This window comes from Delphinapterus leucas, chromosome 5, assembly GCF_059928025.1.
Source record: "Delphinapterus leucas isolate spDelLeu-1000000601 "Yukka" chromosome 5, BTC_Dleu_Yukka2, whole genome shotgun sequence".
NCBI lineage: Eukaryota > Metazoa > Chordata > Mammalia > Artiodactyla > Monodontidae > Delphinapterus > Delphinapterus leucas.
The window spans coordinates 98956240-98976832 of NC_143133.1; the positions used below are offsets into that span (position 1 = coordinate 98956240).

Here is a 20593-nt window from a genome sequence, read left to right on the forward strand (position 1 = left end):
TAGAATTATTGAGACCTTTAAAAAGCTATTAAATATGCTCCATAAGCTAAAGAATGTAACAAAAAATATGAAAATGATGAGGAGAGAAATAGAAGATAACCAAGATCCAAAATGAACTTCTACAGATGAGAAATAAAATATTCAAAATGAAAAACAGGGGCTTCCCTGGTGGCGCAGTGGTTGAGAGTCCGCCTGCTGATGCAGGGGACACGGGTTCGTGACCCGGTCCAGGAAGATCCTACATGCCGCGGAGCGGCTAGGCCTGTGAGCCATGGCCGCTGAGCCTGCGCGTCCGGAGCCTGTGCTCCGCAACGGGAGAGGCCACAACAGTGACAGGCCCGCGTACCGCAAAAAAAAAAAAAAAAAAAAAAAAAAGAAAAACATACTGGATGGGACTAACAGAGGATTAGACACTGCAGGAAAAATGTTCGGTAAACTTAAAGACATAACAACAGAAACTATTCAAAATGAAGCATGAGAAAAAAATACTGAAAATAAATGACTAGACAGAGTATTAGTGACTTGTGGGACAACAGCCAGGAACCTAAGATACATGTTAACTGCAGTCCAAAAAAGGTGTGTGTGAGTGGTGGCGCTGGAGGGGTGTGGGTGTCGACCAGGGAAAACAGCTGAAGAAATGATGGCTAAAAAATTTCCCATTTGATAAAAATGACAAACTCACCAACTTAAAAAAGTCAACAAAGCCCAGGCAGAAGAAACATAAAGACAAGGGAATAACTGACAATTTTAAAGTATGAAAAGAATAAAAATCATCAACTAGAATTCTATTCTATGCAAAAATATCCTTCAAAAAAGAAGGAAAAATACTTATTCAGATGGGACAATTTATCACCAGTAAACATGCACTACAAGAAGTGTTACAGCAAGTTTTTCAGGCAGACATATCATTCCATTACAAGATGGAAGTCTGGATCTACACAAAGGAATAAAAAATGCCATAAATACTGTTTGCTGCATATACTATGTGGACGACTATAAAAAATTTTAATGCCTTTAAAAGATAATCGACTATTTAAAGCAAAAATAATACAAATATTGTGGCGATTATAAACATATAGAAGTAAAATGTATGACAACAATGGCACAAAGGACAGGAAGGGAGAAATGGAAGGGTACCATCGCAAGGTTTTTACACTATAGGTGAAGTGGTATAATGTACTTTGAAGACAGACTGAATTGTTATACATGTATATTGCAAATTCTAGAACAACCATTAAAAAAGAAAATGCTTGGATGCTATTACAATTATTTTACTTATATTGTCAAATAGCTGTTCTAAAAATAGGGTAAATTAAGTATTTATTGACCACTACAGTTTGGGGTTATTAGGAATGCCATATGAAGCCACAAAGGGAGCAGAGTACTATAAAATGAAGCCAACATTTGTCAAGCAACTAAATTTCTGATGTTTATATACTGAATTTCAGTCAGAAATCTGAAACTAAAGATAATGTGTCAATTACCACATGTATACAAAGCTAGGCTTATTAAGTAGGTCCCTTAGTACTCTCATAATCCTCTCTGCATACCTTTACCTCTGTGCTTTCACAAAATTTTTATTGTCTATTTGCTTTTCTCTTCTAATGCACTAAATGCCTTGAGGCATGGACTCTATCTTTTATTTTCACATCCTTAGCACCTAATACAGTGCTTGGCTCAAACATATTCAATAATTATTTTCTAACAGAATGAGAGGTCTGTGTATCAGAACTTTGCATATCAGGCTGAGAAATGTGTATTTTATTGTGTAGGAAAGAAAAAGCACTGCAAGTTTTTTAATAAGTTATATGATTATATCTCAGAAAGAATGAGGTTAAAAAAATATAAGGTAGATTGAGGAAAGGGAGAAAGAAGTGTTCATTATTTTAGTAAGAATAGAATTGATTAGGGCTTGGATTAGGATGTAGCAGGAGAAAGAGAAAACACAGACTACATGAAATGTGGAAGCAGAATCTATATGACTTAATATGGGCTGTTTATAAACAGTGAGGAAGGAGGAAGCTGATTTTTCAATTTCAAGCCTCAGTGAATGGGGGAATGATGGTGCTATTAATAGAAACAGAAGCTAAAAGGAAGCTCTAACTTGGGGAAGGATGTTAAGTTCGGCGTAGGTGTTGCTGGGATATAAAAATGGAAATGTTGAGGAAGAAGTTAGAAATAAGCCTGGAGTTCAGATATCAAGCTAAAGATTTAGGTTTGTGAGTCACCTCTGTAGAAATGAGGCTGTGGGACTGGGTGAGAATGTAAAGGAAAGAAAACAACAAAAAAGGAAAGGATAAAGCAGCAAAGGTGGACACTTTTATACAAAGTAATGAAAATTCTATAACCAGAAAATTATGGGGAAAGTAGTGAGCAAGATATATGAACCAGGAGAGTGATGTCTAAAAGCTAGTGAAAGAACTAGGAGATGCAAGAAGAGGGAAATGGACTGCATCAGATGCTGCTGAGAGCTAGGGGTACTGAGAACTGAGTAGATGCCACGGATTTTTATTTAGAAGAGGGCTGCTAATAAGCTTTCAAATAAAGTTTCAGAAAAGCAATTCAGGCACATAGTCTGTTTGTTGGGGATTTAAAATAACTGACAAGATCGAGCTTATAAGAGTTACAAAGAAGAAGAGTGAGGGCCAGGCATCCCAGCAAACACCAAGTGCTAGGCACCATTCTGGGTGGTAGGGATACAAAGATGAAGATAGACATGATCTCTGCATTCATAAAGCCTTCAGCCTCACAGGGGGAGATTTTATACAGTGATGAGTATGCAAAGTGCTGTGAACAAGAAATGAAATGGAGAAAGGCTATGCAAGATTAAGTGATGCCTTGAGAGGACAGAGTGGAAGCTGTTATGGTAATAAGACAGTAGAAATAAAAATTTTGCTATTTTGGCGAAAAGAATATTTTCCTATACAGCTACTAGTAACCAAAATTTCAGGTCTAGCTCCTATTTATTGAGGAAAAGTTACTATCAAAATTTTTTGATGAAAATATGTTTGCCTCTATTGTAATGCCAGTGGCAACAGCAAACTGGCTATAGTTAGGCATATGCATTGCACCATTTCACTTCTATACTACTTGTAAAATGGAATATCTTTGGGAAGAAGGAACCCAATCACTACCTTACTTTGTATATTTTACTAATGACATTAACATGAGCATCATAAAATTTTAGAACATAAACACATCTTAGAGACAAAACTGTTCAATAGTTAACTCTATCAATATACAGAATAAGAAATCAGTTCCTTGATTATATATTACCAGTTAGTGTTTATATACATACTTCAAAATCACAAAGTAGATCCTGGAAAGCAGTTGAATTTGGAATAATGGAGGTCTCGTGTCCACTGTCAACAGTTCCCACCAAGGAAAAAGTTAGATGGAGAATGTGGCTGTTAAGAAGGGAACGTTTCTTCTTAAGCAGCATTGCCAGCAACTAAAAGAAAGCAACACCAAATGCCTGTTGGTCAATCATCATATACGTACACACACATACACAAACACACACTGGAGAACACTAAGTAAAGCAATTCCTGAGACTTCTATGCTGGTTTCTAAGTTTTTACTATGACAACACAACATCAGAGAAAATCTGAAAAGCAGGGTAATCCCATCATCCTCTTATTAAAATATCCACTTTTACATAAACTATTCACACAGAAATATTTAAATTGTTGCCATCATGTGTATACAATTTTCTACTCTTGTTCTCTACATAACATTTTATCCAAAGGATTTTTTTTCTTTTGCAACCTAGTTTCCATAATTACAATTTTAAAAGGTTGAATGATATGTGAGATGGTTATAGTATTATTAGTCATTCTCATACTACTGGAATGTTTAGATTATTCCTATTTTTTCATGATAAACAATGCTGCAATTATCATTTTGAAAGTTTTGCAAAACAAAACATCAAATTAGGTAATTAAGTCTACAGAAAACACTACAGTAAACAGCTTATCTACTACCAATGAACTACTGGCTAAAGTTAGAGAAGAAGCATTTGTACTTCATCTACACTAGAGGAATTTAATCTTGCTCCAAATACTTGTTCCTCTTCTTATAAGTAACTTTCTGCCTAAACCTAGTAGAGATTGTAAATACATGAACACAACATGTTTTTTAATCCCACATGCGTTTTCAGGACTAGTGACGGCACACAGTGGCTCTCACATGCCCTAGGTAAGTAAGGGGGCAGGGCGAGTAAAAGATGACTGGGTGTGGAGGGGAGAGACGAGGGTAATGAGGAGAACTCTGGATCTATTACCAACTTGGCAGTCTCTATAGCAGGTGGTAATATGACCCTATTTCATTTAATTCCTGTTTCCACAGAAAAAAATAACTCCAAATTAACAACTTATATTCTCACTCGAAATATGTTAGTTTTAATAAAAACTACCAACTTCTAAAGTTTACTTGGACAATACTATTCTTCCAGAGTTTGAAACTACATGAACTACAATAAAAATTAGAAGATTTTTAATGCAAAGTAAAGTGAAGACCAAGTTTTATGGTTACAAACCTGGTAGCCCTTGATTCTTTCCATCTCTTTGCTGGCTAGTGGGTTACTCTTGACCACACAAACCAGGGCCTTGACTGCTGCATATAGCCCTTCCACATCAGAAGCCATGGCCACCAGGCCCAGGATGGCTGCAGCTCCACCAATGTACTGCAAAGTAGTGGCAACAGGCTTAGGAACAAATGTTCTTACTCCTGATTAAAAGACAGTGAAAAATAATTAAAATAAATTCCCAACTGTAAACAAGAACTGAATAAATCATCTTAAGAAATATTTAATTTATTATAAATTATACCTAAAACCAAAATACCCTTCTATCCTAAAATAAAAATTCTAGGGCTTCCCTGGTGGTGCAGTGGTTGAGAGTTTGCCTGCTAATGCAGGGGACATGGGTTCGAGCCCTGGTCTGGGAGGATCCCACATGCCGTGGAGCAACTAGGCCCGTGAGCCACAACTACTGAGCCTGCACGTCTGGAGCCTGTGCTCCGCAACAAGAGAGGCCGCGATAGTGAGAGGCCTGCGCACCGTGATGAAGAGTGGCCCCCGCTTGCTGCAACTAGAGAAAGCCCTCGCACAGATACGAAGACCCAACACAGCCAAATAAATAAATTAATTAATAAACACCTACCCCCAACATCAAAAGAAAAAAATTCTAAAAAAAAAAAATTCAGGGCTTCCCTGGTGGCACAGTGGTTGAGAGTCCGCCTGCCGATGCAGGAGACACGGGTTTGTGCCCCGGTCCGGGAAGATCTCACATGCCGCGGAACGGCTGGGCCCGTGAGCCATGGCCGCTGAGCCTGCACGCCCAGAGCCTGTGCTCCGCAACAGGAGAGGCCACAACAGTGAGAGACCCGCGTACCACAAAAAAAAAAAAAAAAAAAAAAATTCAAGGTAGAATTTGGGAGAAGGCAATAAATGCTGATATATATACTTTCAGAGAAGAGTTGGGAGTAAAGGAGCGAGTAGAGAAGAGCGGGTTTGAGAGCAAGCACAAGTGTTTCTACTCTATAGCTTCGGGCATGTAAAGACTCAGAAGTACAGAGGCCTTGGGAATATATTTCTGAAGTAAGGGAGAATGCCTTACTAGGTACTGCTGGAGAATAAACTTGGGGAGAGCAAAAGCACTTCATCTCTGTGAACTGGGGAATGGGATGGAGAAGCCACCCTGGCAAGGATGAAGTATTCCCTATAGAAAAGCCAAACAGAGCGCATTCCTGACCACTGCTCAAAGCTTCTCTTAGTTATGTAATCTGAGTAACACTACATCAGTGACCCTGAAGAGCATAAGTATGTGGAAACACAGTACTGGAACTAACTTTGTCAATTAAAAAAAAATTCACATCTACATTCCTAACCTTGTTTTTTTTTTTTTTTTTTTTTTTTTGCGGTACGCAGACCTCTCACTACTGTGGCCTCTCTCATTGCAGAGCACAGGCTCCGGACGCGCAGGCTCAGTGGCCATGGCTCACGGGCCTAGCCGCTCTGCGGCATGTGGGATCTTCCCGGACCGGGTCACGAACCCACGTCCCCTGCATCGGCAGGCGGACTCTCAACCGCTGCACCACCAGGGGAGCCCCCTAACCTTGTTTTTTAAAAAAGACATTGAATGTCATTTGCCTAAAAATCAAGATTGAGTTTTTAAAAAATAAAGCTAATATGCATTTTATATTTCTGTGTGCTCTCTAGTATCCACAGTACTTTCATATATTATGGCACTGGATTTTGAAAGCTACCTTCTAAGGTAATTAGGGCCAGTAATACTAGTTTGTAGATAAGAAAATTGACATCCATGGAGCTCAATGTCTGGCTTAAATCCACACAGTGACAGAACAGGGGTTAGAACCTAAATCTCTGAACTCTTCTTCACTGCTCTTTCTACTATACCACAGTGCTGCTGTATTTTTGCAAAGGACATAGAGCAGTGCTCATTAAATATTTGCTGAATCGAAAAAAGAAAAACTACCATGTGCCTTAGCATAAAGGAAACTTTTATCAATGCAACATAGCCAAAAAAGAAAAACAAAGTTAAGAGATGTGCACATTGCTGGGACAATAATAATTGCCTGATAAACATGTAGGATGCTGACCAGCACAACACTTTTTATTTTAAAAGGAACCAATATTCTGTACTGATTTGTACATTAAAATACATAATTGCTAGTTCTGAATTTTAGATGGCATTATTGGGTTATGCCTCAAAATTCTATCTAACCAAAACAATCAATTCTTTCTATGCAGACATTGGGTAAGAGGCTCTGCAGCTCTGACTTTTATTATAGTTGGATCCACAGTGCTCATACTCTGAAGCTCTTATTTCTAGCTCATTTCCAAATAAAAAGCACCATGAGTGTCACCATTGCAGCACCAAACCATGTAACAATAGCAATCATCAGTTATTTCCAAGTCTTTACATCTGTCGCTAAGTGTAGTGTGATCTTTACCTTGAAATTATGTAGACGTATACAGTCAGTGCTCATCAGTGTTGACAAAAGAGGGGAAAAGTTAATGGAATTTTATAAAAGATTATAATTTTTAAAGCTGACTGGAGTTTGGGATTGACATTAATCTCTAAATATTATAAGAACATTACAGGTCAGCACTATCGAATATGAACTTAAAACACCACACTCAAATGAAGAAAGTGAACGCAGATTTGAAGGCAAATAAGTCTGAAAGACAAAGGCAATCTGACTCACCCAAGTATCCAATCAGAGTAGCCCCAACTGTCCGTGCTGGTCCATTAAGATGCCCTGCTGAGTTGTGTATCAACTTCACAGGAGTGGCATTCTCATGGGAGGAAATGCCTAACTGAAGAATAGGAAAGGGAAAAATGTAACTATACAGGAACAGTCTGAACATTTTGACTGGGAAAGAAAAAAGAACATGATGGGGAACATATCTTTTCTCTCTCTCCATAACAGAATATTAAAAACATGAGTATTCATTTTTTTAAAAATGTGCAAATACTTCCAAAGGTGTGGAAACTCAGAGGTACCTGAGTAGACTCAGTTAAATACAGTCTACTGAGAGAAAGATGGTGAGGCGGTCTTGGGAAACAGCCTCAGGGGTCCTTCTGAATGAGGCTCTGTTGTGGTTTAAAGGTTCGTATCACTCGCTGCCTCACAGTATTTCTGATTAGTGAATATAATACTTGCCTTACTCCATAGCCAAGTAAATGTCACATAGATTATCCAAAAGTTTATGGATAAAACATGGCCTGTACACAAAATAAATGTTAAATTTTGCACATACATACACAATGTGCTTTTAAAGCAAATATAAGGCATAGACTTAATTCTGTTGTTACCGGTAGAATAAATTTATGTAGTTAATATTCCTTAGAAGATTTTATATATATATATATATATATATATTCACAGGCAAACCTCTGCAAAAGAGCTTGTCAATACTTACTATTCCCAAATCCTTTCCCTTCCAGCCTCTTGATTTCCTTCCCCTTAGCTTTGCCTCCTCTAATCAGCCAAAACGTCTTGTCAAGCTCACTGATGACTTCCACCTTCCTAAACCCGATGGCCAGCCTTCATCTTTCTGACTGCTCTAACACATCTGCCACAGTGAATAAGACTTCTACAACACCAGATTCTCCTAGTTTTTCTCCATTCTTGCCGGCTCCATAGTCTTTTCTGCTGGTTCTTCATCATCTTCCCAACGCTGTCACACTGGAATATCCCAGGTCTCCATCTGTAAACCTTCCCTCATCTCCATCTCCATCTCCTCTTTGGTAAGTGTACCTAGTCTTGTGGCCTTACCACCACCTAATGAACACCCGTGGCATTCGAACCTCTCCCCTGAACTCAGATCCATATTTCCAATGATGTCCCCCCCTAAGATGTCTAATACGTTTCTCAAACTTTTGCAAAACTTAATTCTCAGTACCTCCTCCACCCCCCAACTACTCTATCGTTTTCTCCATATCAGAAAAAGTGACTCTACTTTTGCCTCACCTACCCTGCAGGCCTTCTCTTGTTTTGTTTAGCCACACCTGCCTCTGTGGCAGGCATGCACTTTCCTCAGGGCCTTAGCACTTGTATTTCTGGGATGCAAACCCCACCTGCCCATACATGCATCTTATTCTCCATATTCTCCTGCTTTGCTGCCTCATCTGTTTCAAAGGCTGCTCCAATTTCACCTTCTCAGTGAGGCTTCCTCTGACCATCCTACTTAAAACTGTAAGCTTCTTTCTCTCACCTTTCCTGCTTTATTTTTCCACATAGCACTCTTCATCTTCTAACATACTCTATGATCATGTTATTTCTTTAGCTATTATTGTATGCCTCTTCCACTAGAATGTAAGAACCTTAGTAAAGGCAGGGATTTTCTCTTTATCTACTGCTATGTCATGAACAAAATGGTGCCCGGCATTTAGTAGGTTATCCAGAAAAAAATTACAGCCTTAAAAATAGCAATTGTTGCCTTTAGTTTCCTAAAGTTCGATTTCTTAATTGCCAATAAAAATATAAGAATTAATATAAACTATGCACTTGAATTCTCACTCTTCCAAATTAAACTATATATCTAAATATGTTTTGGCTTAAATTCAAAGGCAAATAAACCAAAACAATGTATGAAAGGCATTGTTTTTAGCAACCACTCATACTTGTGTGGTGCCCAGAAGGAAGCTCTGAAACATCTTTCCAGTGAGAATCAGCAGCAGCCCACTGGGGAATCAATCTGCTTACCTGTTTAGCGATGGCTTTGCTGTCCAACTTGTTGTACACTTTCCGGATTCTTGCCACTGTTAGGGCGGACACAGACAGTGCATAAAGGCCAAATGACACCTTTTCCTCTGGTACTAATGACACAGGAGACGGGACCACACCTTCGGATTTTGCATCTTTACCTTCAAAAGAAGAATAATCCTTTTCAAAATCGTCAGTTTTTCTCCTGATCCTAACACAACTTTTTAATTCTTATCATCGTTTTTAAATGGGTAGCCTTGAAAATCTTTTAAAGTGGAACAAGGGAGCTAAATTTAAAAACTGTTTTATTTAATTTCCAGCTCTTCATTTATTTCTTTAATTAGAAAATAAGGAAAAGCATCCAGTCATAAAGCTTTACATCCTAAGTTTTACTCTTCAAATATACTTAATATACAGCATAATGTAAAGGAAGAGGAAGAGTTTTAACTGTTACCAAACAAATCACAAAACACTTCCCCTTGGTTCCAAGGAACAAGGGAATGAAAATGAGTGGAATGTCTATGAGCTTTGTAGCACTAGGTCTCCTTCCCAATGAGAGCCCTCACATATGCCTCTCTTTATTCTTCCAGACAACATGGCAAAGTAGTTTTAAAGCGAGATGGTTTAAGTTTGAACCTCTGCTTTATCACTTAAAAGCTGTGTGACCTGTACATCGTTGCACCTCAGTTTCCTCATCTGTAAAATGGGGATGCAAACAGCCCCTAAGTCCCAGTGTTTTGAGGTGATGAATAAATACTTGTGAAGGGCTCAGAGTAGCTATGTCCTTCATGCATATTAACTTATTCAGCACACATTAAGTGCTCAGTCAGTGTTAGCTATTATCAGACACTCTGAATCAAGAACCTGAGTGAAAGAGAAATTACTTAGCCATAAGATTATTACCATTTACAACATATTTGTCCCAACTCTTCTGAGAACTTTGGCAGAATGAGAACAAGGGAATGGAAGACATCATTTGGAAAGAGTACTACAAAGGAACTGTAGCTTAACATCAACTCTCTGATTCTAAATTCCTTTTGGGAGAATGGATAACAGGAGTGGATTGCAGGAATAAAGACACGAGGAAAATTGATGTTAACTGGTCTAACCTAAAGAATACACGTGTGTATTTTCTAGACCCATCTTTCTTTCCTTTAACCAGAGTAGATATACTTTAAACTGCTTCATGTAATAGGAGAAATGACAGAGAGAAGAAGGCTGGGGTTAGACTGTTAGAAAGTATATACCCACATCTTGAAGCCAACAAGAGAAACTGGAAAACTAGTGACTAGGCATGAAGACAAGAAACAAGAAAGCATAGGATGACCAGTGGAGGAGAGCATTTTGAATAGGAGTGAGTGGTCAATAGTATCATGCTGAAGAAAAGTGGAGGAGAAGGCCCTTTTTTTTGATAAATGTAATGTATAACCTAATCTACACATATGCACTTATTCATGCATCTATACCACAGGAGGTAAGTTTTATACAACTATATGAACAAAGAATATGTTACTCACATGGCATACATACGGCCTGAAAGCTTCCAACATAATTTGGTCCTAGTTCAAAAATGGTAGTAACATTTGAAGGAGGTAAAACTTCTTCTAGAAAGTGCGTGGGTCCCAAGCGCCAAACCAACGAAGCGATTTGGCGTTGGGCGGGTGGAGTACCAATGTATGCATAGACTGTGCTAACCACCGGCGGATTGGCAGAGCCTGAGCCCCCGGGAGTACTGTGAACATAATGCAGCTGTAAAGAAAATGAAAGCAAATGTGTGAAATTCAACCCAAAACACTTTCACCAGGAAAATAACCACTTTTTGTGTATATTTTCATTATCCCAAGCCATACAACTTTATGAATGTACAAAAGCTGTTGAGCAGAGAAACATAAGGGCAGGCCAAGATTCTAGAACCCGAACAGCAAGTTGGAAATTTGTAATCCAACTCTGTAATACAGATTAATACAGATAAACTATCTAACGCTAGAAAGGGCAACAGTCAAATATAGGGATTCTGTTACTATCTGGTTGGTTTGCATACCAAATTAACGATGCTGCTATGAAATTTTCAGGTTGATATAAAAACAGCTTTCCAACTATGATATTCAGGCAGTCTTGAAATTAGTTATGATACCTTCAGTATGTGTCTGTTAAATAAAATTATTCATGCAAAGTGTTTTATAATGGGTAAAGGGTTATAAAAGTATTAGAAAAATAGTCTATGTTATAATTTATACACACAGGGTTTAATCTCAGTGAAAAATATATTCTCAGATTTGAAATTACACTGACAAGATGCTTAAATTATCATTCAATTCATTACAATAAATACATAATTAGAGTGTAAGAGGTTAGGAAATCAAGTTGCTTCTTGCGGTACAGGCAGCCTTCATCACTTGACAGAATGAGTCACATTCCCATAGATTGTTTTGTCATAACACTGTCCTAGCTTCAGATCATATTTATTATTCCATATATCAAAGAACAACTCCTTGTGATGTTAATAGTATGAGTATGAAGACCAACGTTTGACGTAAAGTTGGTTTCACAGGACTGTGACTTCTCACAGCCACAGTAATGATGATGTAAATATATTAATAATAAATCTCCTACGTCTCAATTCTAGAAGTTGAGGACATTTTTATTTTCAATGATACTAAAAATAATGAAGGAGCAACCTACTAAAGAATCTACAAGCCCATTTCAAACACAATCCTGTATACAAAGAAAATAAATGACTATTCCCAGAGTTCATTTTAGGGTTTATCATACTGAAACACAATGTCACAATAAAATATCATTAAGGAAGGAAATGTATTCAAAAAGGCTGCCCATTTCACTGCTTTTAAAACTTCAATTCACACAAAAGGTAGACCTTTGCTGCTTCTTTTAAGTGATATCACTATAAAAATGGATACCATCTTTTAGAAGTTAAAGAATTTTAAGAGCTTGCTAGCTCAATTCGGTAGAAAGTAACTAGTAGCATTCATCCTGATTCACAAAAGGAACTTCTGATTCTTTACTGGTTGCTTTAATTCTCTTGGCTCTCCTCTGAATACTGTAGTACAGCTATCTAGAGTAATATTTATACATTAATTTATTAAACAAACAATAAGGGAACACCTTATTACTATTATTATCAGGGACTAATCTGGGTGATCTGAAAACAAGGATGAATACAAACAGTTCCAGCTCTAAAGGAGCACAGAATCTACTGGACTGCATACAGTAATAACAATGAAGTGACAAAATACTGTGTTCATCATTTATTTAATTTAGGCATCCATCTGGTTTCCAACCATCCAACTGGTTTCTCTCTGGTGAAAAAGCACTTAACAATCTGGCTCAAGCACTGACATATTCACTAACATCTTTAGTACCCTGTAACCCCTCCTTTCCAGTCTTTTCTAATCAAGTGACTTGAATTAACCAGCCACATGACTCTCACATATTGTTTAAATGGGTACTGAAGGTCAACTTAAAATTAAGACAGCAATTTAAAACAATACCCCTGCAAACACACATACAGGCAAACACACACACCCCTAAACTGTCTTACAAAAGCAGGTTGAGATTTATAAGCACAACTACGCTCACCTTCACGGTGCTGACAAGCTGTCCATCAATGTAGAGGGCTGCAGTGCTGTTCTTCAGCATCCCTCTGCTCATCACCAGAACCAGATGATGCCACTGTCCCTCAATGATCAGTTCTCCACAGCGGAAGCGAGCGCAACATGGCAGAATCTCATAAAAAGAGGATTCTTCACTAAAATCATCAACTAAAATGAAGAGGAGAAAGAAATTAAAAACTTAACATCATCCTCATCCTAACAATTATTCACATCTAGACTTTGACTCTATGTTAAAATAATATGATGATGATGTAAATGAAAATACCCTATTCATTCAATAACTACCTAAAACCTGGGATATATTGTGCTTTGTTCTGTTCAAGATACATATAATTATAATCAAATAAAGTTATAATAACTAATGAAATAAAAAATAAATAAAATAGACTAAAATAAAGTTACAATAGACAACAACAAAAAGAGATTAGTTGATTATTACCTGTCATGGTCTGTTATAAAAGGTCTTTTAAAATCCTAGTTTGAGATGCATTTGATTATAGCACTGGTTAGACAAACAACCAAGAAAATTAAAAATTTTATTCTTACTTTATGCTCTCAATGATACAAGGGGGCAACTATCTGTTTTTAGTTTGTGGTTGTACCACCCTGACCCTTGTCTAACAATAGCTGGTAGTAAGGAGGTGATTTATGGAGTGGAAAGGTATTTTTTTGGTCCAAGTTTCCTGCTTTACCTGACAACTCTGGTGATTTGCTAACATTTGCAATAACTATTGACTCTAATCTGGCTTGTCTCTGCTACCCTGTATGTTGCCAAATCATGCCAGGAAATAATGGGTTAAGTATTAACTTAATGTTAAGATAGTTAAAAATTAATTTATCTTTAATAAGAATTCAAGAGAAGGTGGGACAGTAGAAATCCAGATGTTAAAAATTAATTCCTTCCCCCACCCCAAGAATAATTTTTTAAAAAGAGCTAATCTTAACCATGTATCTTAAAGCAGACCCACCAGTTTTCAGTACAAGCACATATAATATACTGAAAGTTAAAAGTTTAAATTATTTGAAGAATCACAAATAAAATATTCTACTTCTGGAATCTTAAAATATTTGCATATACTGAAATGTCAAGATTATTATTATTTGTTAATTAATTAATTAATTTTTGGCTGCGTTGGGTCTTCGTTGCTGTGCTCGGGCTTCCTCTAGTAGTGGTGAGCGGGGGCTACTCTTCGTTGCGGTGTGTGGGCTTCTCATTGCAGTGGCTTCTCTTGTTGCAAAGCACGGGCTCTAGGCACATGGGCTTCAGTAGTTGTGGCACACGGGCTCAGTAGTTGTGGCTCATGGGCTCTAGAGCACAGGCTCAGTAGTTGTGGCACATGGGCTTAGTTGCTCTGCGGCATGTGGGATCTTCCTGGATCAGGGATCGAACCCATGTCCCCTGAATTGGCAGGTGGATTCTTAACCACTGTGCCACCAGGAAAGTCCCCCAAGATTATATTTTTAAATGACAATTCAGAAGATACATCTACTGATGAGTTAAGACCACTACAAAGACAACATCTTATCCATAGGTGACCTAATTAGGAAGAGACTTGAATAAACTAGGCAAAAAGCAGGGTCAAATAGCTTTGAAAGGTCTAGTGTTATGGACCAAGGGATGTGAATGAAAAGATAAAAGGTTATGGGTGAAACCAAGAACTGTTCCCTCTCCCTTCCCTGGTTATTAGACTTAATCTTCTTGAGAACTGTAGAAGATATTACTTATGAAAATTTTCTGAGGGCTTCACATTCTGACTCAGGCTTAAACTAAGATATACCCAGCATTCAGTGGTGTGTCAGGATATTTGGTAAGCCAACTGGTTTCTGACAGCTTTTAGTTACCTAGGCATCTTAATGGACTATAGCTGTTCAGAGGACGGATGCTTGTAATAGTAGCATCGTTTGTATTACTAAGGTATATGTTACTATAATTTCTAGTTATATATAGACTATCGTAGTCTTGAAAATTACATTTAGTGAAAATGATATAGTTAGAAAACATTTTTTATTGAAATATCCCTAGATCTAATCCTAACTTTTCCATTAAATTCTATCTTCTTTCCAAATTCTCCATTATTATTCACTTTTCTCATTATTTCCCTTTCAAGTCATCTGTGTTTTTCTTCCTTTATTTTTCCTTCTTCTCATTCATTCATTTATACTTTTATATAATATTTGTGGGCCTAATATATGCTAGGCACTATTTTCGGTGGCAGGGCCTAGATTACAAAGATAGTAACATTGTGTGTGGGAACTTAAGAGTTCTAGTAAGGCAGACAGACAAAAACAAAACAAAGAATTAAAATCTATGAAATCCAGATAAGTGATAAAGAATATTAAACAAAGGCTATGACAGTGGACACAGGGAGGAAAGGAAGATTCAAGAAATGTTAAGGAGGCATAATAAAGTAAGACTTAGTAGAAGGGGTGGTATTTTCAAGGATGACTTGAGGTTTCTAGATGGGATAACAGCTAGTGAGGGTGTCATTTACCAAGACAGGAAAATGAAGGAGATACAGATTTTATGAACAAATATTACAGTTTGAAGTTTTTCAGGAGGACTATTCATATTAAGATATTTAATATGCAGTTGAAAATATGAGGACAAAGCCTGGGACACAGACATATTAAAATTTTTTAACTTCAGAGTCCCTGAGGGTAAAAAGACCTAATGCTAAAAGAAATTGATGTTTTCTCATGAAGAACAGGTTGAGTACAAAGACTAAACATAAGAGCTTGAAGAATACTAATTTTAAGGGGAAGATGGAAGAGAAAGCTGTTGAAAGAAATTGCAAGAGAGGTCAGAGAAATAGTGAAAGAACAAGGAATGGGTATCTCAAATTGAAGACTGCAGATAGTTTTAATTAGGAAGAAAACATCAATAGGATCAAATGCCACAAAAGTGGCAAATAAAGTATCCACTAGGATTTTAAAGCACTTACTGTATTGATGCCTAACTCTGTGCTGATTGTGATGAAGTATCCTAAGTAAGACAAAAAGCCTTGCAATCAAACTGAGGAGCTAACATTCATATTCAATTAATATGTGAATACCAACCACAGGGGAAGCAATATGTGCTATTATTTTATTTAGTCAGTTAAAAGACAAAAATCAGATGATAAAAAAGAGGTGTATATATATATATATATATATATATACACATACACAAATGCTTATATTCAGAGCAAAGAAAATTCAGTGAACTGAGATTTCTATTTTATGTTACTCATATCATTTAGGAAGGTATTCATGAATGCCTTGAGTTTGAAGTTCTATTGCATAGTAACGTAACATTATGGCATATTGGAGGGAATTAGTGAATTAGGATTATTAAATGGACTGTATTAAGTCTTGAAGGTAAGTGATGAATAAAGTAATTAAAATGTTATTGTGTCTAGCACAGAGTGGCACATATGGTAGGCAGGTGCTCAATGAATATTCATTAGTTAAGCAGAATTCACAGCCAATGAAAATCCCTACTAAAATATATTAAACAAGCATCCTGCATTCCTAGCAAAAGCTGTGATTTCCTGGCAAGTAGAGATGAATCCTTATTTTAGGAACTCTCTCCACTGTTTTCTATCTAAGTCTCTTTTGAAAGTGAAGGTGCCTTAAAATTTCACTGGTAAACAATATTCAAGATTTTATACAACCTGTTCTATTCTGTAATAATTTAAATTAGAAAAGAATTACCAGCTGGACCTTAAAACCAACCATTAAAATGAAGTTTGCTCAGTCATAAAAAGAAACGAAATTAAGCTCTTTGTAATGAGGTGGATCGACCTAGAGTCTGTCATACAGAGTGAAGTAAGTCAGAAAGAGAAAGACAAATACCGTATGCTAACACATATATATGGAATTTAAGAAAAAAAAAGTCATGAAGAGCCTAGGGGTAAGACAGGAATAAAGACACAGACCTACTAGAGAATGGACTTGAGGATATGGGGAGGGGGAAGGGTAAGCTGTGACAAAGCGAAAGAGAGGCATGGACATATATACACTACCAAACGTAAGGTAGATAGCTAGTGGGAAGCAGCCGCATAGCACAGGGAGATCATCTCGGTGCTTTGTGACCGCCTGGAGGGGTGGGATAGGGAGGATGGGAGGGAGGGAGATGCAAGAGGGAAGAGATATGGGAACATATGTATATGTATAACTGATTCACTTCATTATAAAGCAGAAACTAACACACCATTGTAAAGCAATTATACTCCAATAAAGATGTATAAAACAAAATTAAAAAAATAAATGAAATAAAATGAAGTTTGCTACTTTTAATAGTCACAAGAAGCAAAAAGAAAAAGACAGATACTGACCATAGTTTTGGAGTAGTTCCTCTTTGGTGGAGACAATCAGCGATCGGTCTTTTGCTGATAGAACTATGGCAAGGCACACATAATGCTGCTCGGAAGAATTCGCTCGGCGAACAATAGTAAGAAGTCTGACAGGGTGGTTATTTGGAGGAGAACTGAAATGTTCAATGCAAAACCAGCTGGAGTAGCTTAAGCCAGATGGAGGAGGGAAGAATCTTTCACCTAAAGTGAAAATAGAAAAGTAACAATGAAAGAGTTTGTGTTGACTCATATTTATATTTTAAAAAGATGCCAAGAAAAGCAAAATCTCTAAATAAAATATAATCTACTGGGGTAAAAAAAAATCTCATAAGCAGATAAAGTAATATTTACCGGAACCAATGCCACTGACCACGGCCCCATCAGTAAGACCTGTTGTGACGGCATTGTTTGTAGGGGCATTATGAGGGGCCAAACTGGGCAGAAACAGGCAGCTGTTAAAGAAAAGAAAACGCACATATCAGAGAGCAACTGTTTTCTTCTCTTATTACTATGTACTTACCACAGTGGAATAAACTACCATTATTTAAGGGTAACCAGAGATAATAGATCATGGAATAAGTCTGGATGCCTAACAAAGTCCTTCCCTTCTTTCAATTGTGAGTACCAAAAGATATATTTTAAAAATCTCCATTTTAAAAAATTTAAATTAAAAAAGATCATAGTATAATTTGCACATGTAAAATGCACCAAAGTATAACCTTGTTCAAGACATTGGAAATTTTTCATCACCACAGAAAAATTCCCCTGTGCCCCTTTCTAGTGAGTCACTCTCCTCTGTTACACTGTCCTGATTAGTTTTGCCCAGTCCCAAATATGTTTTAATTCATTGTTCGATACTAACCCACGACAATGTTCTTAAAATACAATTTATAGCTTTAGATCAATGTAGAAGAATGCCACAAACAACCAGTATAGACACAGGTCTTCTCTCTTAGCGTTTATGTCCATTTTGAGGACGACAGACTTTATAAATATACTCTTCTAGATTCACTATAGATTTTTTTTTTAATGATTAATATACTTTATTATAGACAGACTTTATAAATATACTCTTCTAGATTCGCTATAGATTCTTTTTTTTAAATGGTTAATATGCTTTATTATAGAGCTTTTTTAAACTTATTTTTTTATAAGCAGAGGAGAATCTCTCTTTTTGTTTTTCGCCATGCGGCTTATGGGATCTCAGTTCCCCAACCATGGATTGAACCCGGGCGAAGGCAGTGAAAGCCCAGAATCTTAACCACTAGGCCACCAGGGAACTCCCTAGATTCTTTATTTGTTACTTCTGCTGTTTAAGTTTTTCTGCCACTTCAAAGTATTTATTCATTTAATGTGATAGTAACTGAATACTTATAATGTATAAAATACTAATATTTATAATGTATAAGATACTAAGTTAGGTAATTTGAGAGAAAAAAGGACAAAACCTAGCCAAAGAGCTTTTAATCTAATTTTAATTTGCATATTATCTGTAACTTTATTATACTAAATCAGAGGTTGACAAACATTTTCTAGAGTGGGCCAGAGCATAAATATTTTATGCTTTGCAGACCAGATAGCCTCCATCATGACTTTGCAGTCTAGCATGAAAGCAGCCATAGATAACACATATACATAAATGAATATGGCTGTGTTACCATGAAACTTTACAAAAAGAGAAAAAAAGAGAATTTACAAAAACAGATTTGGACTGTGCACCTTAGATTGCTGACTCCTATACCATATCAATTTATTTAGTATAATAAATAATTAAGAACAATTAAATCCAAAAATCTTAACATGCTCAAGGAACTCAATCATTTGAAAATATATAGCATATACTAAATTTTAATCAAGTAGATTTAAAACCAAAGATCTATTTCTCAAAGGCAAGACTGAGGCATGAAATATAATATAGCTTGGCTACCTGGCAAATTTCTTACCCAAACCCTTCAAGGGATGTGTCAAATTCAACAAAAGTCGGAGTAACTGATGACCCATGAAGTCTGATGTCATGTGGGGTTGTCATGGAGACCAAGCACTTCACCCTGGTCAGGGGTACAGTACTTCCTTCTGCAGATTTCACTAGGCTCTTGCTTATGCGGTAATGGTTATCTTCATGTAAGCTGAAGACACTATCAGAACACAGACCTTCCATAGATGTGATCATACTACCTATAAGTCAAAGAAAATCTCTTGAGAAAAATATCATATAGATTTCTAAAATAGTGACTTTAACAAGGCTGATTAATTTTAAATATACTCTTCAGTTTCAATATATACAATAATTTTATTTTTAAACTCCAAAGCTATTATCCAGTTGTTTTGTTTTTTTTTTTTTTGCGGTACGCGGGCCTCTCACTGTTGTGGCCTCTCCCATTGCGGAGCACAGGCTCCGGACGCGCAGGGTCAGCGGCCATGGCTCACGGGCCCAGCCGCTCTACGGCATGTGGGATCCTCCCGGACCGGGGCCCGAACCCGAGTCCCCTGCATCGGCAGGCGGACTCTCAACCACCGTGCCACCAGGGAAGCCCCTATTATCCAGTTTTAATGTAATTTATGTTCACTTAAAAACTTAAATAGCATATTTTTTACTTATATTTACTACTAAAGTAATAAACACATTGCAGAAATGTTGGAAACTAGAGTACAAGTAAACATCAGATAGAAAAAGAATAAAAATAACCAATGACCACTATCCAAGCCACTGCTACAGTAAAATTTAATTATAAGCTACACTTAATGATGTTTATAAAAACCAGATCATACTTTTATTTCACAAAGTAATTTATTATTTCTCTTTTAGAAGAAAACAAAATATTTGAGAAGTATTATAATGGAAAGAAACAGGTCATCTTTCTTATTTAAAAAAATCGGAGATAAATAGGAGAAACTTGCTTCTCCCATTTTCTCCCCCCCCCCTTTTTTTTTTTTTGCAGTACGCGGGCCTCTCACTGTTGTGGCCTCTCCCATTGTGGAGCCCAGGCTCCGGACGCACAGCCTCAGCGGCCATGGCTCACGGGCCCAGCCGCTCCGCGGCATGTGGGATCCTCCCGGACCAGGGCACGAACCTGTGTCGCCTGCATCGGCAGGCAGACTCTCAACCACTGCGCCACAAGGGATGCCCTCTCCCCATTTTTAATTCTTTCCATATAGCTATTAAAATTAGACACATGATCACAAAAATACTTGAATTTTAAAATTCCTATATGCATGCAAATGGTAACACTTTTAAGAACAAAAAAATAAAATTTAAACAGGCTATTCTATTCTTTCAGGAATACATTATAAATGTAATGGAGAAAATATTCCCTCTCAAGATAAACCACATGAATTTAATTATTTCCCTCTTAAGTGTGCTAAGCAGTCAGGCAACCATAAAAATATTTCAAT

At 37.1% G+C, this 20593-nt stretch overlaps 1 protein-coding gene across 12 annotated transcripts in view; it reads right to left on the reverse strand.

Annotated features, from left to right (window-relative positions):
* Window positions 1-20593, reverse strand: part of WDFY3 (WD repeat and FYVE domain containing 3) — a 259871-nt gene that overhangs the window by 90593 nt on the left and 148685 nt on the right. For all 12 annotated transcript variants that reach the window (XM_089912207.1, XM_089912206.1, XM_089912205.1 and 9 more), the window contains 9 exons: window positions 19144-19375; window positions 17552-17652; window positions 17183-17401; window positions 12832-13013; window positions 10752-10983; window positions 9235-9395; window positions 7231-7342; window positions 4538-4728; window positions 3299-3451 (listed from right to left, as the gene is read on the reverse strand). In XM_089912207.1, coding sequence (XP_089768333.1) covers window positions 3299-3451; window positions 4538-4728; window positions 7231-7342; window positions 9235-9395; window positions 10752-10983; window positions 12832-13013; window positions 17183-17401; window positions 17552-17652; window positions 19144-19375 — 1583 coding nt within the window. The remainder of the gene's footprint in view (window positions 1-3298; window positions 3452-4537; window positions 4729-7230; window positions 7343-9234; window positions 9396-10751; window positions 10984-12831; window positions 13014-17182; window positions 17402-17551; window positions 17653-19143; window positions 19376-20593) is intronic.